We start from the raw sequence: 27,409 nt of genomic DNA on the forward strand, positions 1-27,409 counted from the left end.
TTTTTCTCTCTCTCTCCCTCCTCCCTCCCTCCCTTCGCCCCGCCCCACTTTTTCTTTCTTTCTACTCGGCCAGGGAGTGGAGCGGGAGACACCCTGGTTGGCTCCGACCCCGCCCCGCTGCTGGGCAGATAGGAGATGCGCGGAGGATTAACACACGCCGTTCCCAGCTGCTTGGCCCCTGACTGTGCCCGGAGAGCGAGACTCGCGCGCAGGCAGGGCAAAGGTGCGAGGCGGGCCGCGACGTCACGGCCTCGGTCTTCAGGTTGCCCTGGACGTCCAGGGCCGCCTCTCCAGGCAAGCCCGGGCTGCTTCCATGGACGTCTGGGACACCAGCAGAGCCTCCCACCAGGGGAGACCCTGCACAGGCAGGCGTCCTCGCCCACACTCGGATCAGGAGTTCACATAGCTGTCTTTAAAAACAAACAAACACCTCATTCTGAGCAGGGGAAAAGTCCCTACGAAGTCTAGTTTCGCTTTGCTAGACCCGCTTTCAATGCGTCCATTCCTCTCTCGCTCTCTGCCTTCGCAGGCCAAAGCGACGTCCTGCAGCCGCGCCCTCTTTTCTCTCATGGTGCACAGGTTGCTGAGCAGAGAGCATGCACGTCTGCACCTGGCTCACATTCTCTTATTAATAACAGAATTATTTGTAAACGTAGACTGAGTAGTACTAAACATGATTACTCTCATAACAGACGAGCATAAGCGCCTTTAAAACATTTTATCCAGTACAGAGGGACGCAGGTGGCGCTGTGGGTTAAAGCCTCAGCGCCTAGGGCTTGCCGATCGAAAGGTCGGCGGTTCGAATCCCTGCGGCGGGGTGCGCTCCCGCTGCTCGGTCCCAGCGCCTGCCAACCTAGCAGTTCGAAAGCACCTCCGGGTGCAAGTAGATAAATAGGGACCGCTTACCAGCGGGAAGGTAAACGGCGTTTCCGTGTGCGGCTCTGGCTCGCCAGAGCAGCGATGTCACGCTGGCCACGTGACCCGGAAGTGTCTCCGGACAGCGCTGGCCCCTGGCCTCTTAAGTGAGATGGGCGCACAACCCCAGAGTCTGTCAAGACTGGCCCGTACGGGCAGGGGTACCTTTACCTTTACCTTTTTATCCAGTACAGATGGGATCTTTTTTATTGAGGCGAAAGACACACAATAAAGAAAAATGTGGGTACCCACAGAAAAGCACCTTTCGGGGTGGCAGAACATAGGAAATGTTTTAGCATTTGGGAACAGTTGCATGGTCATGCGTTCTGAATGGTATGGAGAAATGTATGTTATACTGTAATCTGGAAACATTTTTAAGGGATTCTGCCTATATTCTACACCACAGCTCACTTTTTTAGATTACTAATTTTTTAGATTACTATTTTTTGCACCATAACACTCACTTTTTTCCTCCTAGAAAGTAAGGGGAAATGTCTGTGCGTGTTGTGGAGGGAATGCCTACGGGTGGCATGCCTACGGATTTTCCTCCTCTAAAAACTACGTGCATGTTATGGTCGGGTGCGTGTTATAGAGCGAAAAATACGGTTACTGACCACCACTGTTTAGTTCTGTTAATATAAGTATATTTATTGTTTATTTCTTGATTGCATGGAAAGGCAAACCAGTTGTGGCAGAAGAAGGTACCTATCACTGAGCAATCCTAAATTATCAGATTCCTGGATTGTGAAATACCAGCTACTATGACAGGGGAAAAAACTTTTCAGGGTGATCCTCTGACACTGCAGTCTTTAGCATACAATAGGTGTCATATTTTGCACAACGGGATAGTTCAAATTGTATTTCACAATGAGACTACCCAGTGTTGGTGTGAATGTGTGTGTGTGTGTGTGTGAGAGAGAGAGAGAGAGAGAGAGAGAGTGCACAGTGAATTAATGAGAGAAAGATTAAGGGTGAGTGGAAGATAACCCCAAAGGGAAGTAGGAAGGCTGGCCAGTAGGGTTTGGGAAAGCCTATGTGTGAGAGAGGGAGGAGATAGATGGATGGAGAGAAAAGGGCTGCATAGTCTCTGATCTATATAGCCCCTGACCTCTTTCCTCCGAAGGAATGTGATTTTCAACTACAATAAGGTTGCCCACCACCCAGAATTTTGAATTGACAATAATGCTAATACAATGAGAGGTGCCATATTCCCCCAGTTGGGGCAGGTCCATATTTAAAATAGATGTTGCCTATTCCATATCATCACAGCCCTGTCAGAACAGGATGGCCAATAATGCAAACCTGTAAGGCCATCTAAAGATGGCTATTTCACCCAAATAAGATTATCCAGATCTGAGTTAAATTGGAGTTACGGTACCATAAGAGGTTCACGTTAATACATACAGTGGGAATTAACCATGGCAATGAGGCAATGAGACAAATACTATTGATTATCAAAGGATTATAGGGAGGATTAAAGAGGAAAGTATTTGGCCCTCTTATAGTTCTGTTGGGAACTCTCTGTGTGCATGTGTGTATTTGCACTTGCCCACCATTATGCAGTAGTTTGCATAGCTGGTAACAGATGGCGATGCAAACTGCAGTGTGTGTGTGACAAGAAGCAGTGGATGGACAGCCATGGGGAACTACCGAGGGGCAGCAAGAATATGCAGCTGCTGACTCCTCCACTTTCCAGTGTCAGCGGCCCTGCCCCCAGGATCCAGATCCTCAAGCAGGCTGGCACCACTACTGACTGCCCTCATCCTCTGCAGCTGGCCACCAGTTAGCACCAGTTAGTAGTATGAGGAGTGGCATGGGAAAGAAAAAGATGCCCATAAGCATTGGCCAGCCTCATGATCCATAGTGGCATGAGGTGGAAAAGGACAAAGTGGCAGCCAGCCAGACTCAGGATCCATAGCGTCAGGAGCAGTACCAGGTGCTAAGGAGAAGGTCTCAGCTCCCTTGCACTGATCCTTCCAATTGATGCCTGGTGTTGAAAGGTTCAGTGTGGGGTGGGCTTGCAAAATGCAAGCTTTCTCACTTTCCACTTGGGCAGCAGCAGGGGGAAGGAACACAATTGCTGTGGGAAGCAGGAGAAGGAAGCAGGGGGTGATTGAGAACCTGGGAGGGGGTTGATGAGTTTAGCGACCAAGGGCACAGCCATGTGTGTGCATGTGCATAGAGTATTATGTTTGTAGCATTTTAATGGCATTTCGTATATTGCTGGTAAAGCTGCCATAGGCTTCAACTTCCATATATTGAGGCATGAAAATGAAAAGTATGAAGTAAAATGTTAATGAATAAATTAACATGCTTTGGAAGACACGGCGGGAGGTGATGCAGGTGTGTTTGTGTGTGTTTTTAACTAAATCATCTTTTTTATTCAATACTAGACTCAGACTAGACCAAGAGAAGCAGGTTTTCAAGTTATATTGGATGCATGTGAAATAGGTAAGGCGTGATATTTCCAATATTGTTATTCTACATTACTTCTTACTTTTTATAAGTATCTATGATTGTAAATTTATCTGAATATATACTGCTCACTGAAGATACAAGGACTAAAGTTTTCAGCCTCCGTGTACGTGCAGATGTTTATATGTTTATGTTTTTAGTGTTACTATTGATTCTGAGGTCTGTTTGCTGTTTGCTATATATATATATATATATATATATATATATATATATCACTATTTATAATTTCTTCAGAGTTCAGTACATATTTCATTTGTGTTCTTTTACTGCCATTTAAACAAGAATTTAGACTGCTTACCATACTCAAAACTGGTACGATATTTATATGCTTGTTTTTTATTTCTGAATTGATCTTTCTCTTTTGTGGGGATATTGTTGAAAGATTCCCTTTTATTTAGAAGGTAGACCCATATCCAAAATGAAAACTGAATAAACAATGTACAAATAAATAAAGTCCTGCCTAAGAGATTTGCACCACTTTTTATTTCTCTTTTTATTTATGGTTATCCCATCCATGTAGATAACACACAACTTGTATTTTGCTTAGATAATAATTACCCATAATAACCTATGTGCTATTCAGTTATTATTCATACTTTAGACTCCATGACTGAATAGACCATGGAATTGGCACAGTGATTTTATAGCACATTCTTTTTTCCTGTCCTGATGAACCACATAGGATTCACATTCCATATAGGAATAGTTGCACTAGAAAGGAGTTGCACTAATGTATCTGCAGAACAATCTATGATCTGTTGTGCTATTATTTTCAATCCTGTTATTAAGTACCAGTCAACCACCTGTTATTAATGCAAATGTGGTATGGGTGGGAAGCTTCGGAGTATGCATAGTGTTGCCTGAGCACTATTATATTGGGCATGGATGCAATGTCATAACTGTGGGGTAGCCAGCAAAGGGCAGAGGCAGTTATTGCAAGGGAAGACCTGCACTTGGGTCCTGCTTGCCTGCTTCCTATGGGCATCTGGTTGGCCACCATAAGAACAGGATGCTGGACTAGATAGGCATTTAGCCTCACCCAACAACATTCTTCGTATGATCTTATGAGGAGCTTCAGCCACTGCAGCAATAATTGTTCCTTATTTTAAACAATTATTTGCTGGTTCAGGGTTGTGGTTTTGTGAGCCCAAGGGTTTTTCCCTCAGAGAGAAGCCACCTATTCCACATGGCAAACTGCTTTTGAAATTGAGGTTTTCAAAGCTACCGGTAATTTATGATATCACATAGGAGTCACTGCTAAAAACATAGAAGAATTACTACCTGAATAAAATTTGTGTAAATGTTGTATCCAATTCTGCCTGTGTACATGGTGCTGTTGTCATTGAGATATATAACAAAGTGTCTTTAACAATATTTTATTGCAATGTTTTTCCAGTAGCTTGTAAGTCTTTCGATTGTATACATTTTTTTCAAAGTATTGTTGCAATTTCTCTGTAACCACAATCAGTGCTTAAAAAGTAAATCTCTTTCATAATTGTTCTCCTATAACAATATATTGGGAATACATGTTATAGGCATCTCAGAAATCACTGGAAATTATCTGTCTTATGTTCTCACATTTACAATGATGGAAGAGACTAACAGTGCAATCCTGTATGTTTCATCTTAGACATTGAGTCAACAGAGCTTATTGACAGGAAAGAGGATATTGACTTGCAGCCTAAAAGTCCATACAATGCAACCTATAAGACATGATCAATCATAAATCACATAGCAGTTTCTGCAGCCATGATGCCTGGGGCGGAGAGGGTGTTACAGGAAAACCTTGTGTGCTTGGTGGCTGACTTGTTGGGTTTGAATGTGGAAAACCCCATAATAAATCCTGACTTGGCTAGGAAGTGCACTTGATGGTAAACCATTGGTAAACCATTACCTTCCAAATTTATCTCTCTTTAAGGGTTCTTATTAGGTTATAAACACTTTGGATGATGAGTAATATACAAGCATGAGAAGAAAGAGGTGACTACATACTATAATGACTGTCCGACACTGTGGTGGTTTCGCACTATGGTTGCTGTGTTAATTGTTTGGGTGACAACAGGGACATTTAGATAGCTGCTCACCTGGAAAGCTTAGGTATATGTGCAAAACGGTGCTGAATAAGCTCTGACGTGTTTTGTGTAATCTCATTTATATGCTTTACCTTTCCCTTCTCTGACCAGTCTTGTATTCTAAACAAAGCTTGGCATTAATAAAAAGCAGTCATCGGCCTAGTTGTCACAGAGAGCAGATGGGCTGGTGAACCTATATATGAAGGCTGCATCTCTTCAGATTGACGGTAGGGGCCCACACGACTGAATGATCTTTCCTACACAAAAATTCCCCAAATAGCTGTACCATCATAAGAAAAACAGTAGCAGGACTGTCAGCTTGGCTCCACCAAAATCTGCCCCTTTCCCCTCCCCTCTCCTTTTCTGCAAGGGGCAGCTAGAACCTTTACTCCAGGCATCCCCAAACTCTGCCCTCCAGATGTTTTGGGACTACAATTCCCATCATCCCTGACCACTGGTCCTGTTAGCTAGGGATGATGGGAGTTGTAGTCCCAAAACATCTGGAGGGCCAAGTTTGGGGGTGCCTGCTTCACTCCTTTGTTTTCTACATACCAGAACCTTTTGTGAATAGAAGAGGATTAATTCACATGACACATCTGCCCCAAATGTGTCCTTATCCACAGTTTTAGAGAACTAGGCCTCATTTTAAAACATGAAAACTTTAATATATAAAACAATATATTCTTATAGCAGAAGATCAGCGAAACTAAGTGTGCACAGGCACCCTTTTTATCACAGCAAAAGGATCCCAGCTGCATTTACGATCAACTATTTTGCCACAGATTGGGGCTATATTACTACATTTTCCTGCCTTTTATAAGACTGTCGTAACAAATAAGCACAATTTTGTAAAGATGCAAAACAGGCAGAGATTTTAATAGTCTACTTAGCTATATTAGTCCAAATAGCTGTTTTCTTTGGTAGATAAAACAAGGAAACAGTTGAACAAAATCATGTTTTCTGCACACATATCACCCATCTGGATTAGGGGCATGGAAATCTACACCATATTTTTAGGGTTTTATCTGCTGTAACTGTAGCTGGGTAGGAGTTTTGCCCACAGCACTGAACAGCTCTTATTCTAGTCATCAGCTTTTTCTACTCTCCGAAACCATCAGCACTGTCAAAACAGATAATTGGTCCAGCAGGAAAATCCTCAATTTCAGCAACATGAAAGCAGCCTAATGTAGTAGAGTAGAAGAAGACTGCTGCGTTTGCATGCATGTCTGTTAGGGTTGACATTTGGGCAATTAATAAATTACATGTAAAAGTGTGCAAACAATGCCTTAAACATCTCTCAAGGCATCTGGGAGATACACTTTACCCTGTCAGGGTAGTATTTCCGGTATGGGAGGCACAGTTCTGAGTTATGTTCCTAGAGGCTGCAGGGCAGTGTTCTAATTCCTTCTCACTGCAGAAGTGTCATGAGAAGAAACTTTGTCATATTCTGCTTTCAGCATTTCCCATTATCACAAGCAGCTTACAATCATAACAGGTCACTTTCAGTCATACTGTACAACATTAATTTATGATGTGACTATTATACAGAAGTATATTAATATTTTTAGCATACAAAACAAATGAGCTCCTGTTTAAATGCCAGTTTATTTTTGAAAGAACAAAACTTTATCAGATATTTAAAATAATCAGCAAGGAAGAAATATATATATTCAACTAGGCCATTTGTCTTCATCCAGTGGGTCAGGACTCACTGCTGGGTCACAACAGCAGCACTACCATCACCAAATAAATACACTGTATAAAATTAAGAAATGGGCCTCCAAATGCATGTTTAGGTTAAAGGTCTGAAAAAGCTAGCGACTGGGCAGTTCTCAAAAGTAACCTTGTTGATGAAATATCAATAACTCTCTTTGATTTCAATCCAGAACAGCACTCATCTCTGGAATAAGTGTATGGAAACAGCCTTAATGCATTTTGGTAAAGCTTGGATAAAATTGAGAATATTGGAATATTAAGAAAGATTATTTCTGAAAGGTTGCTATGCCAGTCTTGCCAGTCTTGCATACTTATCTTTGCCAACTTGGTGCCCTCCAGATGTTTTGACTATGATTCCCATCAGCCCAGCTAGTATGGTTGTGTTGCTTGGGAATGATGGTGTCAGGGAACTGACATCGGAGTCAAGGCTCTCGAGCGATGCAGGAGAGGGGCCCAGCAGGGAGAGAGGAAGCTCACCGCCTGGGGAAGGAAATCAGCGCAACGCCAGTAGAGAAGGGGGGCAGATGGGGGATTCGGAGAGGGGTCTCCAAGACTCTTCGCCCAAAACACCTCTGCCCACTCCTTCCCTGCGCGCAGGGAGAGATTTCCGCGCAGGGAGAGTAGGAGGAGACTTGGCGTCAAACAACTTCTTTGCTGGAAGAGATTCAAGAAACGCCCACTGACGGATTCTGCGAGTGACTGAACGGCCACGGAGTGAAGGGCTGTCAGCCGAGCCAAGGTTAACCAGGCAATCTAGCCAGCAGCGACGGCAACTTACGCACAAGCAACCCCTTATAACCATTACAGATGGGAACTTGTAGTAGCCCAAAACATCTGGAAAGCACAAGGTTGGCAAAGGCTGATGTATTCACTGACCTGAGCTTTGCATACAAAACTTTTTGAATTTGATTTCATGGCCTTTGACCTCACTGTTTACAATGTTAGAAAATACATAATGCATCTGAAATTTAGTTTGTTGCTTGGTTAGCTGATCTTCATTTTATGCTCAAGTTCAATTACCTTGTGGTCAGGAACCAAATATAACACCAGGCAAATGTTAGACATATCAGTAGTTCTTGTTATTGCTATGATTCTTCAAGCACTTGCCCCAAGCCATATAATCTAATCAATATGCAGTTTCAACATATTGATCAGCTCTGCTGGGTGGACAGAAGCCAGAGGCAAGAGTGAAAAAGGATCTGAAAGGCAAATAGCATGTGACGTATGGGCCTGGCAGCAGTTTGCACATGATTGCTCTCATACACACACGGCATGAGGGCTTTATTTTTTATTTCATTGCAGGAGGAGCTACAGAAAAATAACTGCATGCTTACAACTGCTGTGTGGACAGAGATAAAGTATGGAGGGCTTTTAATGGCATTTATTTGCTAGTGGACTAGTGCTGCATTCCAATTTAATCTTATTTCCACAGTTCAGGCTATAAAATCTAAACGTTGTATCCAGTACATTGTTATGCACATGAGTTGTGTTGATTTCAGTTGGACTTCCTAGGCAACTATGCGCTGGCTTAGTTCAGAACCTTAGTTCAGAACCCAGTACACAGATGATATGTAAGAAATTAAAAGAATATAAATAAGCAATTAATATAAGTAAGAAACTAAGAAAATACTTTAACATGCACACCAGTATCATTTCATGGTTATTACTAGAAGTCTTTGAAAAGAGACACTAAACCAAGTAATACTTTCTGTTTACCAGACATGTGACAGATAATTGAAATAATAGAGTGTTACTGTTTCCAAAGGGTGTTTTTAAAGATAAGGACGAAACTACATTTTGTTAAAAATATAAAATTAGGCACCTGAGCTTAAAACTGTTTTGTGCAGTTAGGTCAAATTTCAGAATCTCAAATTATTATTTTTTAAAAACCCACTAAATCAACTCTTTTAGAGCCTACTTAAATAAAAAATGGGGGGGGGAGAGAGAGATGTGAATGGGGACAGCCTACAGTAGGCCATGCTTTCCTGCTCAAATCCTATTGGGATGAACTAGGGAGGTACAAGAACATTAATTCATTTCAATGGAGTTAAGAAGATAAGACGAGCCTGCTGTGTCAGACCAGTGGCCCATCTGGTCCAGCATCCTGTTCTCACAGTGGCCAACAAGTTGCCTTTGGGAAACCAGCAAGCACGTTCTGGGCACGAGAGCACTCTTCTGTCCTGTGGTTTCCAGCAGCTGGTATTCAGAAGCATTGCTGCCTCCAACTGTGGAAGTTAGCACATAGCTTCCTGTAGAATTGTGCAGGTGGGTTTCAGAACCAATGGAAGCATGCTTCTTCATTACAAAGGCTTCAACCAATGTCTTAAAAGCAGGCTCTGGCTCATTTAAAAACTCAAGTTCTTCTGATGATGACTCGCCAGTACAGGAGCTTAGGGAACCAACCAGCGATCCTTTTCCTTCATATTTATATGAATGTACATATTCGCCGACACGTTTACGTTCTTCCTCCTGTTCGCACAAAAACACCTTCTGCACGCAAAGAAAGTACATGTTAACCATTTTCTTAAATGCACCTAAACATAAATCAGAGCTTCTAACTGGTTCCTGCATACAAAGAAGAATATAATTCATGTATATGATTCATACTATTTAAGTCCCTTTCTATAAAGCATAACAATGCAGTTTGCATACTGTTTATTAAAGGCAATGATCAGCTTCTTGTGTCAATCTATCCCATACTACACAGGATAGAATCACTGGGTTGAAAGGGATTTTCTAGCCGCCTATTTATTAATATTTATTGTGCTTTTATGTCACCCTTCATTCAACAGAATGCCTGGGCAGTGAACAAAATACCCCCTTCCTGGTCAGTACAGGATCTGTGGGCTTGCTTTCTTTTCTCAATTTCCTTTTAAAATTTTGATGGCAAGAACTAGACAGAGGACTTCACATTTGGCCTGACTAGTGCAGACCAGAATGGAACTCTTTCATCTTGTGTTCCGAGCACTGTGCTGCTATAAATGCAACCTAAGATTGCATTAGCTCCCATTGCTCTGTCCCAGCTCCTGCCAGCCTAGCAGTTCGAAAGCACACCAGTACAAGTAGAAAAATAGGTACTGCTGTGGCAGGAAGGTAAACGGTGTTTCCGTGTGCTCTGGTTTCTGTCAAGGTGTTCCGTTGCACCAGAAGCGGTTTAGTCATGCTGGCCACATGACCAGGAAATATGTCTGCAGACAAACACCAGCTCCCTTGGCCTGAAAGTGAGATGAACACCGTAACCACGTAGTCACCTTTGACTGGACTTAACTGTCCAGGGGTCCTTTACCTTTACCTTTTTTACCTTCTATTAGCAGCCACATCACACTGTGGGATACCTTGAGCATCAGCATTAGGCTCTGCATTCAAATAATGGAAGCATTTGAATAGGGAGGACTTTCTCAGTAGTTGCACCAAAGCTCTGAAACGCCATCCCAAAGGAAGGTGGTCTGGTTTCCCCCACTCTTATAATAATAATAATAATTTAATAATAATTTATTATTTATACCCCGCCCATCTGGCTGAGTTTCCCCAGCCACTCTGGGCGGCTCCCAATCAGTGTTAAAAACAGTACAGCATTACATATTAAAAACTTCCCTGAACAAGGCTGCCTTAAGATGTCTTCTGAATGTCAGGTAATTCTTTATCTCTTTGACATCTGATGGGAGGGCGTTCCACAGGGCGGGCGCCACTACCGAGAAGGCCCTCTGTCTGGTTCCCTGTAGCCTCACTTCTCGCAATGAGGGAACCGCCAGAAGGCCCTCAGCGCTGGATCTCAGTGTCCGGGCTGGACGATGGGGGTGGAGATGCTCCTTCAGGTATACAGGACCGAGGCCGTTTAGGGCTTTAAAGGTCAGCACCAACACTTTGAATCGTGCTCGGAAACGTACTGGGAGCCAGTGCAGATCTCTCAGAACCGGTGTTATGTGGTCCCGGCGGCCACTCCCAGTCACCAGTCTAGCTGCCGCATTCTGGATTAATTGCAGTTTCCGGGTCACCTTCAAAGGTAGCCCCACGTAGAGCGCGTTGCAGTAGTCCAAGCGTGAGATAACCAGAGCATGCACCACTCTGGCGAGACAGTCCGCGGGGAGGTAGGGTCTTAGCCTGCGTACCAGGTGGAGCTGGTAGACAGCTGCCCTGGACACAGAGTTAACCTGCGCCTCCATGGACAGCTGTGAGTCCAAAATGACTCCCAGGCTGCACACCTGGTCCTTCAGGGGCACAGTTACCCCATTCAGGACCAGGGAATCCTCCACACCTGCCCGCCTCCTGTCCCCCAAAAACAGTACTTCTGTCTTGTCAGGATTCAACCTCAATCTGTTAGCCGCCATCCAACCTCCAACCGCCTCCAGGCACTCACACAGGACCTTCACCGCCTTCACTGGTTCTGATTTAAAGGAGAGGTAGAGCTGGGTGTCATCTGCATACTGATGAACACCCAGTCCAAACCCCCTGATGATCTCTCCCAGCGGCTTCATATAGATGTTAAAAAGCATGGGGGAGAGGACGGAACCCTGAGGTACCCCACAAGTGAGGGCCCAAGGGTCTGAACACTCATCCCCCACCACCACTTTCTGAACACGGCCCAGGAGGAAGGAGCGAAACCACTGTATAACAGTGCCCCCAGCTCCCAACCCCTCTAGACGGTCCAGAAGGATGTTATGGTCGATGGTGTCAAAGGCCACTGAGAGATCCAGCAGAACTAGGAAACAGCTCTCACCTTTGTCCCTAGCCCGCCGGAGATCATCAACCAGCGCGACCAAGGCAGTTTCAGTCCCATGGTGAGGCCTGAATCCCGATTGGAAGGGATCCAAATGGTCCGTTTCCTCCAGGCGTGCTTGGAGTTGTTCAGCAACCACCCGCTCAATCACCTTGCCCACTCTTTGGGCTATGTTGCCTTGCTTGATAAGTGACTGATACTATTTTATACTGCTTGTATGAGGTGTTAATTGATGGTATTGACTTGTTTTCTCCTGTGATCTTTATAGATTACCATATGTTTTATCTCACTGCTTTATGCTATTTAGTATTATAACTGAATTTTTAGCTTTTATTGTATTGTATACTATGCTGTGAGTGACCTTCAATTCTATTTTGGAAATAAATTAATAATTGTGGGCCACACAAATACCTCACAAGCATGAACAACATGGATCTTTCCAGTAAAACAGCCTAAGTGTATCAAATAACTAGAGAGCTACAGCCAATATTAAAATCCAAAATATGAACTAACTGTAGCTCCTTAACTGAAATATATCACACTACGGTGGATAGTCTTAACATTAATCCAAACATAAACCATGGGAAATCTGTATCAGAATGCTTACTTTAGCTAAATGAGGATTGGTAAATTCCTGCCATTGTGAGCACAAATCCCTGGAGGAACTTCGTATGGGTTGTTTGATATTGTGTAAAGATGCTGTCAAGTGATTTCCTCCACCTTTGAATAATTCTGGTTTGCGATACCCTCTGATATCATGTAAAGATGCTGCCAATAGAGTTCCTCCGCCTTTTACTAATTCTGGTTTGCGATGCCCTCTAATATCATGTAAAGATGCTGCCACGATATTTCCTCCACCTTTGACTAGTTCTGGTTTGTGATGCCCTGTAATATCATGTAAAGATGATGCCAAGAGTTTTCCTCCTCCTTTGACTAATTCTGGTTTGCTCTGCCCTCTGATGTCATGTAAAGATGCTGCCAGTTTATTTCCTCCACCTTTGACCAATTCTGGTGGGTGATGGCCTTCTCCTTTTATCACTTCCAAACTTTCCTGCTTTCCAGTTTTCTCTGCAACTGTGCCCATGCTTACAGCTGTATTCAGTGTGCTCACTGGAAGTATATTTAGAACCTGAAAAGAAAGATAACAGCAGAATTTTGTAAAAGAAGCAGCAGTTTCTTTTTACCATCTATAGTTTGGGAGATAAGATTCCTGAATTCTCGGAAAAACAGGGCCTGAACCCAAACCAACTATTTTCCCCATTATGTATACATATCCCATACCAACTCAAAGCAGTAACTTGTGGGCCTTACCATCTCCACAACTCAGCAACTCTCTTGCCTGCATGCCATTCCAGGATCCAGAAATACATTTTGCAGCACCAGGCCACATAACAACCTGTAGGTCCTCTTATAACCATGATAAAGCGCTGCAGCTAACTTACTGCCCACCATCTTATTTGGCACGTAGAGTTGGCTTAACTTGACTTCCAAACCCAAGAAAATGAATCCCAATCTTTTCTGAACCCAGAAACGTAGCCATGTTCATTAATTTCCATGTGTATATTCTGAATAAAACTTAGTTGAATACCACCTTATGTTTTGGAATTTTTTGGGTGCTCAGGAGTCTTCTTACTGATCCCCTACCTTTCTCTGTCTCTCACTCACACGCTCTCTCACACCCACAGTGCAGGAGTTAGCTCAAAAGTACACACACTAAAAAGATAAAACATTGCAAGCATGTTTTTCCCCCTTTATAGTAACACAGCAACTCTAATATTTAGTGTGCACCCGCCCACCCACACCCCACTTTTTAGAAAGCAAATGCAGTACGGAACTTCATAACTTTTAGCCAAAAAATGCTACTTACTGTCATTTCTTCACCTGGTGCCTCTGTGTTTGACATCATTAAGTTCTCAAAAGCTGCATTATTAGACGCTTCTCCAGGTGCTTCTCCGGGCACTTCTTCAGTATTGGAATTTCTTTTATGGAGCCAGTAACCACAGGGTACCATCATCCCCGCTGTAGAAAGAAATACACATAATCTGAGCTTTAGTTTTTAATGATGTGATTCAAAGTCATGCATGAAGGGAACTGAATTTAAATAAGTAAACAATAAGTAAATTGTTACATATTTTCTATAAAGCAAATAGCATCGGAGGCCGGCATGTACCTCAGGAAGTGGGGGGCTGGAGAAGTAAATACAATAATCAAAGTAAAGGGTGGCTCTCCATTTGTGAAATGCTCTCTCCAGGGATGTTCAGCTGGTACCTTCATCATACACCATTAGGCACCAGGTGAAAATGTTCCTCTTCAACTAAGCCTTTGGCTGATTAACATCCTATAGCCTTTTAAATGTTTTTGGGGGAGCAGGAGGAGGTTATTGGTTTGGTTTGGTTTGGTTTGTTCTTGTTCTTATTATGTTTATTTGTGTCTTTAGCTTGTATTTTTATGCTGTGAACTACCCTGAGATCTACGGATGAAGGGTGGTGTACAAATCTAATGAATACGACTAATAATAAAATGCTATGGATGATTTTTCATTTCAGGGCATTCCCCCCTCCCTTTTCTTCCTCTGGAAGATTTGATAGCTCTGGAAAAAAGGCCTAGTTCTCCCAAACACCAAACAGTCAGCATGTATGTACAGAATGCAGTTGAGATATGCACGTTTTGCAAGGCCTGTTGGAGATAATGCATATTGGCCAGAGAACATACCTAATGTAGTTGATACATGCACAATGCCCAAAGCTTGTTGTGGATTGTACAAATTGACCAGGAAATGTGCAGAATTCCATCTTCGTGGACATGTGCAGATTTTCCATGACACCTGGTGAATGTGCACAGTAGCTAATTGCTATGTGCATTTTCCATTTAACATACCTATATACACAAACATGGGACTAAGCCACCTTAAGTGAACATTTAGAACTCCAAGGAAGAGTCAAGGGAGAAGCAGTTTTGCGACAGACTGGAGTTAATGGCTCATTTTGTATATCATCTATAAGAGAGAGATATACTTACACAGTGATAATACTGATCCAAGGACTGTTGCAGCAATGCCCCAGGGACCAAAAGCAGATTCTGCTTGATATGGAACGCGATCTACAGGGATTGCCCCATTCTCCAGAGCAGCGACTGTGCTGCGTTCAGAACAATTACTTGGAATGTCACAGTCACAGTAGTGAACTGTTATTTCACTTATTCCACTGTTACCTTCATTATCATATATCCTAACAGGTATTATATAATAGCCATAGTCAATATCTTCCACGGGTGAAAGCAATGCTGATTCATCTGTAAAACAAATTGTGCAATGATGAACATTTTTACATTATTTGTTCTGTTAGCTACAGTTATTACTACAGAAGTGGGACAGGGAAAACCATGTACATACCATCATTTGGTGTTAACCTCCATGTTAAGCCCATTCGATTCTCTATTTCAAAATGGAAAGGTCCAGTGTAAGGAGGTAGATCAGCATCAAAGGCCGTAATACAAATTGGTTTTTTGTCCTTACACATGGTGTAATTCTTTGTTGTAATCACTGGGAAATTGTCATTCTCATCCATGATGTTTATCACAATTTTCCCTTGACCTGTTTTACCACCTGGAAAATGGAAGTTTTTCATGATTTAATGCTGTAAATAGTCACACACTGTCACAGTAGCAGGCTCCAGCTAATCTGTGCAAATATGTAGTAGTGGAAAAAAGTTTTGCCCCAAATATAGAAAATTATAAGAATTTTTATCTCTCTCTCTCTCTCTCTCTCTCATGGATTAAAGCTAGCTTTTAGACTTATTTCTGTGGCAACAGGGCAACAAACTAGGAATTCAGTTCAGCAACAGAAGATGGAGTTTTGCATAGGACTCTGAGGGAAAAAAATGCAACCTTTCTGGTATCAATTTATCAAGTGAATAGGCTTAGAAAAAAGCATCTGAATTATGCTTTTCCTATCTGGGTCTACACTTAAACAAACAGCAGAAACCAGGGCTAGGAGGGGAATAGTGCTTTTTTTAGGGGGATACAGTAGCACTGTGGTCTAAACCACTGAGCTTCTTGAGTTTACAGATCATAAGGTCGGCAGTTCTAATCTGTGTGATGGAATGAGCTCCTATTGCTCTGTCCCAGCTTCTGCAAACCTAGCAGTTCAAAAACATACAAGGGTGAGTAGATAAATAGGTACCGCTGTGGCGGGAAGGTAAACAGCATTTCCATGCGATCTGGCTTTTGTCACAGTGTCCCATTGCACCAGAAGCCATTTAGTTACGCTGACCACATGACCGGAAAGCTGTCTTCAAACAAACATTGGCTCACACGGCCTGAAAGTGGAGATGAACGCCGTACCCCATAGTTGAATTCGACTGGACTTAGCCATCCAGGGGTCCTTTACCTTTTACCATTTAGTGCTCTTTTTAAACACTTACTGAATTATCAACAATATTTCAAAATATTTATTCACAAAAATGTCTGTACTGCCATTCAGAAAAAATAAGCAGCATGAAATTGATAAAATTGCATTCATAAAACAAGTACAAAATATGTGGATTTGGTATTATTTAATTTAACCTTTTTATGATTCAGTTTACTGGGTTTTTCTGTTGTTTCATTTTCTTCATGGTATCAAGCTTATTATATATAAAATACAGATGGAACCATGATTTATATCCATATTGTGAGCTCACTGATATCATAGAATTAGAGTTCTTTTAACACTGTGGTTTAAAAGAAAGATACAAAATACTACTGCAAATATGTAGATGGCGTAATCAGCAGTTTACAAGCATTTGTTACTCACTTTGGTCAGTTGCAGAGACTGTTACAATGCATTGACTGTATTCCTCATTTAATATATCTCTGTCTAAAATTGTAGTGGTTATCAGCTGTCCTGTTTCATCAATGGTGATCCAGTTGCATGGGTCATTTATTATTCCGTAACTATTGAGAACATTTTAGGAGGGTTGTATACCATTAGTACAATGTGATTATATAAACCAATTATAATTGTTCCCTGTTTTTAACCACAATCTATAAACCAGATTACTGTGTTATGATTAAAAGTGTACCTTATGCCTGTGCTATCTCCAGTTTCTGGGTCATATGCTTGATAGATTCCAACCACTGTTCCTTTTGGGAAAGATTCCCTTAAAGTTATAATATATTCAGTGGCAAATGTTGGCCCCTCATCCACATCCATAACTTCAATGACAATTGTGGTGGGGTTTCTTGATGGGGCTCTTGAATTTGGTGCTAGGATATAAGGTGCTTCATTATTTACAACAATTTCTAATCTTCTCTCCTTGGAAGTTTCATGGTCCAGTCCCTGGAAACAAACACATTTCTGTTAAAACTAACACAATATTTATTACTGGGTTGCTGTTATAAACTTTGAACAAATATGGTAAAAATAATGAGTGGAATCCAATGGGTATCACTCTGCTGACAGAAGACATGCATAAGCAGAACAGGGAGAGGAATTTTTTTGGGGGTGATTTCTCTGGCCAGGGACCCTGTAGAGTAGATTAAGGGGATGTGGGCTGCATAGGGAGTCTTCAAAAATTGCCTCCCTGTTGGTATAGTGGATTCCTTCCATTAGTGGAATGGCACCTTTTGGATTCCACACAATGGTTATCAACTGGTATTTTGCAATTTCATTAAGTTTCTTGCCTCCCTTCCTTTTCCTCATACTTGCTCATTTCCCCCAAATTGTATAAACCACGGATAAATTTCCTTTAGAGGAACATTTCAAGCTTGGGAACCCTTGGAAAATAGTTACAAATATAACATTTCAAGAACAGCCTTTCAGGGCTTAAAATTATGTTGCATACCATCAAATAATTTCCAAAAAAACTCTAGATGATTCCCATTAGTAATATACCTTTGTACCATAGGTAATTTTTCCCCATCTGCATTTACCTTTAAAGCAAGTAAACACCCGACATTCCTCTCTTGATCAATATTCATAGAAAAAACATTATCTTCATTTCCTTTTATAATTGTGAATACAGCCAACCATGAAGGAGTCCCAGGTTCATCATTATCTCTTACAGGAATGCACAATATTTCTATATTTTCTTCGTTTTCATATATTTTCACTTCATACTGAAATGAAGTTTTCAAATAAGCAATTAATAAACACTTCTAGAACAGTGAAATGATTTTCCAAAGGCAACAATAAAATATTTTAACTCCAGTGGTGAAGCTGCAGAGTTTCAAGCCTTGTGCAGATCTGACACTACCAGACCTGAAATGAGCCGCAAATGGGAATGGCTAGCTCACTACAGGATGTGATTGTCCCTTGGTGTTTACATATACAGTATTATTCATTTTGCTTTTCCTGTTCATTATCTTTGGAGATTAGACCACATTGTCTCTTGAGTTGATACTTTACCCCTAGGATGGGAATTTGTTTGCATCTATGCCTTGTTTGCATTTGTATTTTAGTTACCATAGTAATAGGACACACGTATCTCTTGTTTTGGTGACCTCCTGGCCACACATGGTAATAGCATTCCACTCCCACCTCTTCTTTTTTACCCACATGTCTATATAGCTGCAAACTGAGGTTAACCCTTCATGCATCTAACAGAGTAGAATCTGATAGACACATACTTTTGCTACTTTGGGACTTGGGCTGCAATCCTATATTCATGTACCAGTGAGTAAGCCCAACTGAATTTAATAGGCCATGCTTCTGGGCAGATATCTGTAGGATTGCACTATAACAAAGCTGTACTTTTGAAGGATTCAGAGAAATAGAATAGTCTTGGCAATGATTCTGTAAATACGTGTTCCATCCTGATAGAATTCTCTATAGCTAAAATGCAAATAATTCTATTTTTCCTCAATTTAACATTTATTATGATTACATTTACACCATAGGAAATGCTGGCTGCTCAGGAGGTCCCCACGTTTTTTAAAGCTCTGTTGAATTTTAACAATAACAAACTTACCACATTTTGTTCTAATTGTGGAGCATTGTCATTTACATCTCCAACTGTAATTATAACTTGTGCTGTAGTGCACAGACCAAATTCCTGGCCTCCCATATCTCTTGCTTCAATTTGTAGCTTATACTCTGGTGTTGTCTGCATTAAAAAGAATATATAAACATAATTTCCCTGTTCTGATTGAAATCACAAGATTTTATGAAAAGGAAAACCAGAGACCATGGGACTGCAAAGTTCTTCAGATAGTTACACATTTGTATAATATTAGCCAAGATGATGGATGCTGCATTGAAAAAAAACAGCTTGGCATTGTTTGAGCCTACAAAATAGCATTTGAGAAATATATATGCTTTAAATGATCTGTTTGCAACATCAAACACATCTCTGTATTTTTTTAAAGAGGGAGCAAGAATGACTTCACATTCTGATCCTAAACAACAATTGCATGGCGATGTACCAATTTATTTCACTTATAATCTACCTTCCCTCTAAAAAGCTCCAAGTTGCCCTTCTTGATAGAGTTTTGGCATGTGAATGAAGGCTAGGTGCACAGGAAATTTACCTCTCTGTCCAGATGTGATGTTACCACCGTAATAGAGCCTGAATCTGGATTTATAGCAAATACCCTTAAATTCTGATAACTTTGAAGATCCTGGGATACAATTCTGTATTTCACTTCAGTATGTAGGGTGTATGGCTCATCATTGTCTGTTGCAGTCACTTGCCCAACTAGCGTCCCTGCATGTACAATACATCATCTTTAAATTTCCAGCTTTCCTTCATAAGATAGTTTTAAAATAATTATTTAAATGTGGTGATTTTTCACTTAATCTAAACATGTAAATCCAGGCATATATGTCAGAATGCTTTTTTAAAAAATCACTTTTGTATACCTAGGTATACCTATTTTAAAACATCTGTAGAGAAATATAACCGTTCTTAACATTTGATCAACGAAACAGATATATCTGTCTATGCATCTTTCTATATTCTTATTTGAAACAGATTGGTTTCCCCCGCTGTTGGGGACTTCCTACTGCATAAATAGTGAAGTTCGTTATTTTAGGACTGCATTGTTGAACAGTAGTTCACCACCCTTTCTTTGATGAGAAACCGAAGTTCTCCTGCTGGTTATAGCAGCAACTCATTTGGGGGACAGGTACACTCTGGAGATGACTTTACCAGTGTCATGCTTACTCATCAACATTCTCATCAGTTAGAGAGCAATTGTGGGAAGCAGGGAACCTACTGTATTTGTAGGGCTTGTAGACACCTGGAAAATCAGTATTTTAAAATGCATGGGGAGGCTCCACAAGTATAGAAGGCTCCCCATTTCACACAGTTGCCCTCTAACTCATGGAGAGCAACAGGGGGTGCCAACTTGAATGAATTATGCTCTGCATAATCGTTTCACATGATACATTACATGGAAGCCATTTGGATGGCAATACCCATAAACCTTAGGGGCCCCTGACCCCCTCAAATATTTTACTGGGGGAGCAAAGACACACACCCCAGCCCCTAGGAGTTGGCTCCTATGTAGAGTAACAGAAATGATGGCTATGAAGATGGAGGTAGGCCTCTCATCCCCGTGTGACTGAGGATGGGGGCTGTTACATGATTACTCTAACCAGAATCAGAATCCTTGTATAGGGCTATATGTAGATTAATATTTGTCTGAACTCAGATATAAGCTCAGAATTATAGCAAATAAAAATGATATGGAGCTTACATAACAATTCACAGCACCTCAGTTTTTAATTAGTACTTTAAAATATTGCTGTCTAAACTAAACATGATTTATTTAAAAAAGAAAAGATTTTTAAAATTACCAATTCCACAGTTTTCAAAGACAAGAAAAGTATAAACGTCCTGCTCAAACACTGGGGCATTATCATTATCATCTTCTATTCTAATTATATGCACAAGCGGTATCTCTGGTGTATATCCATCTGTTGTCATTGCATAGCAAATCAGCTGTATAAAAGAGAGCAAACAAACAAACAAACAAACTTTTATTTGCTAGTTGATCTGAAGCAGAAAAAAAATATTTTTAACAAATCAGGATACAATTACTTCAGTCCAAGTTTCTAAACAGGAATCTGCCAAGGTGAACAGGCTGTTATATGCTGTGTGTGGCCATTGTGGTGAGCAGTCCACCTGTACATCCAGAAAAGCACGGGACATTCTGTCCCCATGATCTCCCAGAGAATATGCATTTTAAAACAGACATAAGGATAGGCTACAGTTGAGTTGGACTAAGAAGAAGAGAGAAAGGAGGCATGAGGTAAAGTGGCATAAGAGGCATGAGGAGGCATGAGGTAAAGTGGCATAAGAGGAAATGGACAGAGTCCAAGAGCCATGGGAAGGAGGTACAAAGGAGTTGTGCGTCATACAAAGTAAAGTACAGAGGAAGCAATGGTCAAATAAAGTAGTCCATTGAATGGCCTGGGAAAGAAGGACTTGTGCAAGGCAATTGTGTGTTGGAACAGGGGTCTGAGGCAAGGAAACAAACAAATAGGCACAGCCATTTGGGCCATGGAAAGGAGAGATGAAGGAAGAAGGAGATATGGGAAAGATAGGAAAGACCACATGGGTACAGTGAAGGGAAGGTGGGGCAAGTACCTTTTTGCTGGTTCAACTATAATCCATCTTTGTGGACAAGTTTTCATATATATCCCCATCAATTGGCGCTGCACCTTGAGTGTTAGTATTTATATATTTATTATTGTAGTCTCCTCTTTACTGAATGAAAACAAAATAAAAAAATTCCTTCCAGTAGCACCTTAAAGACCAACTAAGTTAGTTCTTGGTATGAGCTTTCGTGTGCATGCACACTTCTTCAGATACATAGATACATAGTGTGCATGCACATGAAAGCTCATACCAAGAAATAACTTAGTTGGTCTTTAAGGTGCTACTGGAAGGAATTTTTTTAATTTTGTTTTGACTATGGCAGACCAACACGGCTACCTATCTGTAACTTTACTGAATGGTTATAGGAAGTACAATTTTCATTGAAATCATAAAATAAAACCACAATACAGCCAATGACAAAATATCAACACAGCAGCCCAGAACAACAGTTTAGGAGGAAAGACATCTAGTCAGTCAAATGCCTGGTTCAAGCATCATGTTCTTTGTGTCTGCTTGCCTGTTCACCTTTTCCTGAACTGTTTCACTAGTATGATTGGGCAAGTGTTATCAGAAAGCTGTGAAGTAAAGGAAGATAATAGGCTGAGGTGAGCGCAGGCTGGTTGCTATCTTTCATCTGTAAGAAAACCTACAAATGCCTTCTCAGGTTTCCTTGAGTGCCTTGGTACTCAGTCTTCTCCCCCCACCTATTTACATGTACAGGAACATCTGGCTCTGATTGGCAAGTTGATGCTGTGCATGGCCTGTTGATGATTCTACATGTTGCTCACCAACCAAATCCCTCTCACCTTCTATTGAAGAACTGAGGACTAATGTAAACATTGTGAGGCTACCAAAAACAGCTTCTCTGTAGTGGATACAGTGTTTGAAAACTCATTTCCCCACGTGTTTCCCTCAATCATGCAGTTACCTGTCAAAAAGTAACATGAGGAGACTATACTGCAGAGGGCCTTCTTAGCAGTGGAGGCTCTCCCTGTGGAATGTCCTCCCATCAGATGTCAGGGAGATAAAGAATTACACAACTTTTAGAAAACATCTGAAGGCAGCCCTGTTCAGAGAAACCTTTAGTAAAAGAAATACCATGGATCTGTCCAATTGTTACTTATCAGTAAATACGTAAACAGAAGTCTGAAACTCATACCTGAAATTCTGGGTACTCTTCCCGATCGATTGGACAGGTAACAAATAGATTTCCAGTGTCCTCCTCTATGTAGAAATAATTATATGGTGGCTTGTCAACACCATGACCACTTATGGAGTATCTGATATCGTATGTTAGCGATGTGTCGGAAAGCAGCTGTGTAAATGCAAACCAATTTGAAACAGAAATAATAATTAACAAAATCTTGTTTTCTTGTCTATTTATTCAGAATCTGTTAGCAATCCCAAGATGCAAAAACAAAATATTTACACATCAATTCAAATATTATGGACACAGGAAATAAATGTTTCATGTGATAGTAGCTCCATGTAAAGTCTAAAAAGCTTGTGACTTGCTTACCATGTTCCTGGTGAGAGTAGGGAGAATTCATATGATTAGGCTGTTCCACATAGCTAGTTGCTTACAAATGTAAAAGCCTTATATTGAACTCCCATCAGACTCAAGCTGTTGTTTCCTTGGTACTTCCAGGCAAAAGCTGAAGCATTTAAATGGATTTCCATCTCTGGTGTTAAATAGCTGACTTTAGATATTTACATTGCAATTACAAGCTTCTTCAAAAGATGTAGGCAGAGACAAACTGGTTTCCCTAATCCCAGATTTCTGCAGCAATGTATATATCAGCAGCAGTGATGCAACAAACAATTCCCCCAGACAGATGAGTTTACCAGATGGGGTAGACATTTATAGACACAAACGATGGGTTTAACAGTAAAGTTCTTGGCTGCCTAGCAAGAATTGGGGGGCAGAGAGTATGCTGTGTATCTGAAGGCTTCAATCATAGTTCCTATTGATTGAAGTTCTGTTACTGATCACTTATAGCATATGCCAAGCTGCTCAAAAATCCTTGACTGATAATTTGAAAAGTAAAAATGAAGAGGTGAATTTAAAACATACCTGTTGAATCTGCATTGGATAAGGTCCAAGTGAGTTTTCCATTAAAATAGTTGGGACAGGACCCCATCTCCGTTTAGTTCGTCTAAGAAAAGTATCTCGTAAATGTCTTGCCTTTGCTATTGGGACCTAGAAGAACGGGAGAGATAACTAAGCAAACAACAATAGCAATCATAAGCAGTATTCAGCCAAGTCATACTCAAGGCACCTAAATCCATTGATTTCAATGGGTCTCCTCTGATTAAGTTGGATGCCACCCTATGTGTTGCATCACTTTATTTTTCAGTCCCTCTGTGTCTATCTCTCTGCTAGAATTACAAATATTTTAACAGTTAATAAGACTTCCTGACTTCTAGGATAATTGTAGCATATGGGAATACACATTCAGATTCTGATCACAGAGTCATGAAAATTGTCCTTCAAAGTAAAACAGCAGCACTAAAAGATGAGGAAGAAGTGAAAAGAGCAGAAAAAAGCAGGATAAGATATACTGATGCAAATCAGATATGCTTACCTTTTTTGAATGTGTGAGCAAACTAATATGTATCTTCTTTTTTTCCTGTTCATGATTGCTTTTAAGAAATATGGTGATGATGATTTCATGGGAAGTCAGGGAAACATCCCTTGTTGTATACAATGAGCCATCTTCTTGAATTGTGAAATTGGGATTGTTTGAGTAAATAATTTCAGAATGATTAAGACACTGTTTCATGTTTACTGTAGGAAAATATAAATTTAAAGGACTAGTTGAAATGAGGAGGAAAAATAGTTTACAAGGACGTAATTCCAAACAAAGGTGTCTAAAACTGTATTTAGTGCCAAATCAAATTTATGATATACAGGCAGAGGAGTCCCCACTGCCCTGGCCAAAAATTGCTTAGCTGTTGATGGCACAGGTGGTCTGGGCACTCCCCATAACCTATTGTCCTCCAGATCTGTACAATTCACATAATATGTAGGATAATTTAGGTAACCTTAGAATTTGAACTCCAGAATCTGGAAACAACTCAGGTTAAATTTTAATTTCCCTATATATTATTGGTTTTCAAATAGTACATATTTGACAACAACAGCTATAACGCATTATTGGATTCTCACCTTGGCCAACAAATGCCCCTGCCTTTAGATTATGAGGGACATGAAAAGTTACTTTCTTGCAAGCTTCAGAAGATAAACTCAATACCTTAAAGAGAGAGAGAGAGACCAAAACCTTAAATATTCTTTTTTCATGAAGCAACAAAATTATTTCAATACAAACTTTGTACTGATTGGCTTGTTATTTAAATTCTAAAAGTATTCAGCAGTTAGTTTGCTTTGATGACAACAAACATCTACATCAGTGGAACTGTAGAGTTCTCATAGCCCAGTCCTGTATTCCTCATTCCAGCAAATTTCTTTGCTGACCCCAAATTCAAAAGACCTGTGAATTGTAAAGGGTTCATTTGAGAAGCAAAATGTCCATTAATGGATCTCATATATCTTCAAAATATATGTTGCTTCAGGTTCCTTTACACCAAATAAGAGACTCTACTCAAAGGCTCTACTAAAAGTTAACACACAAAGAGAGAGAATTATCAGTAATGAAGAATATTGCCCTTGGAATTTTGCAAACTGCTTAGAGATTTTATTGTAGTCAAGTGATATACTGTATAAATGTAGTGAAATAAATAAATAAACTGGGCTTGGAATATGGAACAGTTTCCCTCAAAACTGGGAAAAAAAAACTCAAGCTTGATCAACAGACTCCATCCCTCATATCCCTAATTATATTTTCAGGAATGCAACAGTTTCCCACAGCCCAGTGAGCCCCTTCTTCCCATGAATTTACCATCTGTTTGCAAGCCATCTCCCATCTTCCCACTAAATAGGTTTGGTGTTCCTACAATGGTGAAAGAAGAGGGGTCTTGAAGCAAGAGTGACAGGAGTGTATCTCCCTCTTCACTCTTTCTGTTATGCTTTACTTGCTGCTATGGCCATTAGTCAGGAACCAAGGAAGAATGGAGAGGGACCCGCTTCCTGTTTCCATTCCACCATTTCTGAAGCTGCAAGGAAATTAAGTGGGTAAGGGAGTCGGCAGGAAGCTGGATGTATACTATTCTCCAGACCATATTTTGTAATACTTAGAGAAGAACTTTGGAAGCCAGACTTATTGTATCGTATTTCAGATTAGTATTACAAGCCACCAATATTTGTATTGCACTTGCAAGAGACATCATTAAAGCAAGCAAATGCAGGAAGAGAATATTAGTTCTGGTATAAAGTAAATGATGTATCATTCAGCATCTAACACATTCAAGATGTATGAATGGACTAGGGGGAAATATATTGCAAACCATGTGTTACAAAGCTTCCCTTTGTTTTATTTATTTATATTTATATACTGCTTGCTTGTAGAAAAAACCTCAGTGGTTTACAAAAAGGATAAAACAATGAAATTGTAACTAAAAAGTATACAGCTGTAATTTAAAACATAAAAAGGTTAAAACCACAATAAAAGACTAAAAATATTAAAACTCCTACAAACTTTATAAACATCTGCACTAGCTGCAGCTTCGGCATCAAGCGTGAGGGAAGCCCCCACATAGAGCACATTGCAATAGTCCAGTCTTGAAGTTACCAACGCATAAACTATTGTGGCAAGGCTTTCCTGGTCCAGGAATGGCCGTCGCTGTTGAACCAGCTGCCCTTGGTAAAAGGCACTTCTAGCCATTGCGGCTGTCTGAGCCTCTAATGACAGAGCTGGATCTAGAAGCATCCCCAAACTGTGAACCTGCTGCTTCAAGGCCAGCCCAAGTCATTTTGGCACTTGAGGCAAATCACAAAATGGTGCCCCCCTCCCATCACCAGGGAAGAAGAGGGAGTGAAGATCTACATCAGGAACAAGGGTGAGATAAATAGCAACATTGGGAGCAGGGTGGAAGGAGACCAGCAGTGCCTCCTAGAGGAGCCGCTGTGGAGGTGGGGGGGGGGGGGACTGCTGAGGAGGAGGAAGATCCAGCTTCCAATGAGTATTCTGCAACTGCCAGTGGCACTATAGCAGCAGCAATAGGTGATGCATTCCTCGGAGCCCAGATCTGTAGATCCTGCCACCCCCTTACTTCTTGTTAAGGGGGAGTGCAACCCCATCCAAGGTAGGCCATTGGCCAATTTCTCAGACCTGGGAACTACTCACCCACAGTGCCTCCACGTTGCCAAGATTCAAGTTCAGCTTGTTCTCCCTCATCCATCTCACCACTGTATCCATGCAGTAGCCAAGAAACTGCATGGTCTCTCCTGATTCAGATGTTATTAAGAAGTAGAGCTGAGCGTCATCAGCATGCTGATGGCACCTCACTCTAAAACTCCTAATGACTGCTCACAGTGACTTCATGTAGATGTTAAATAGCAATGGAGATAAGATAGCCAATGCTACTCTCTGAACTCAGTCCCAAAGGTAGGATCAGAACCACTGTACAGTGGTACCTTGGTTCTCAAATGCCTTGGTACTCAAACAACTTGGAACCCAAACACTGCAAACCCGGAAGTAAGTGTTCCAGTTTGCGAACATTTTTTGGAAGCCAGACGTGCTCTGTTTTGAGTGTTACAGTTCTGATTTGAGTGCCACACTTCCGTTTTGAGTGTTAAGCTGTGGTCTGTCTGTTTTTGCTATTTATTTTGCATTTTTGTTTTTGTGGCTTTTTTTTGTTTTTGTGACTGTGTGAAACCCAGTTCAGCTACTGATTGATTGATTGATTGATTGATTGATTGTGTGACTGCAGTACATTGTTTATTGCTTTCATTTTATGAATTAATGGTCTCATGAGATAGTAAAATTCATGTTAAATTGATGTTTTAGGGGTTGTTTTTAAAAGTCTAGAACAGA

At 40.9% G+C, this 27,409-nt stretch overlaps 1 protein-coding gene and 1 long non-coding RNA gene across 2 annotated transcripts in view; one reads left to right on the top strand and one right to left on the bottom strand.

Annotated features, from left to right (window-relative positions):
* Positions 1 to 101: 101 nt before the first annotated feature.
* The window catches only part of LOC307219509, an 81,410-nt gene continuing 54,102 nt past the window's right edge, over positions 102 to 27,409 (top strand). Inside the window, exons 1-2 of the long non-coding RNA XR_013840455.1 lie at positions 102 to 223; positions 3,309 to 3,366. This is a non-coding gene — a long non-coding RNA (uncharacterized lncRNA). The remainder of the gene's footprint in view (positions 224 to 3,308; positions 3,367 to 27,409) is intronic.
* On the bottom strand, positions 8,933 to 26,257 carry LOC307219527 (desmocollin-1-like; the record flags this gene model as incomplete). Its single annotated transcript, XM_079982787.1, has 16 exons — positions 8,933 to 9,668; positions 12,503 to 13,024; positions 13,763 to 13,914; positions 14,914 to 15,186; positions 15,287 to 15,499; positions 16,688 to 16,827; positions 16,956 to 17,212; positions 17,806 to 17,991; positions 18,843 to 18,977; positions 19,402 to 19,577; positions 20,672 to 20,816; positions 22,636 to 22,791; positions 23,551 to 23,676; positions 24,062 to 24,264; positions 24,646 to 24,730; positions 26,072 to 26,257. 16 exons carry the CDS (start codon positions 26,255 to 26,257, stop codon positions 9,207 to 9,209), a joined length of 3,417 nt encoding a protein of 1,138 aa, XP_079838913.1. The 3' UTR covers positions 8,933 to 9,206.

Source organism: Podarcis cretensis (assembly GCF_951804945.1).
Source record: "Podarcis cretensis genome assembly, chromosome: 7".
NCBI lineage: Eukaryota > Metazoa > Chordata > Lepidosauria > Squamata > Lacertidae > Podarcis > Podarcis cretensis.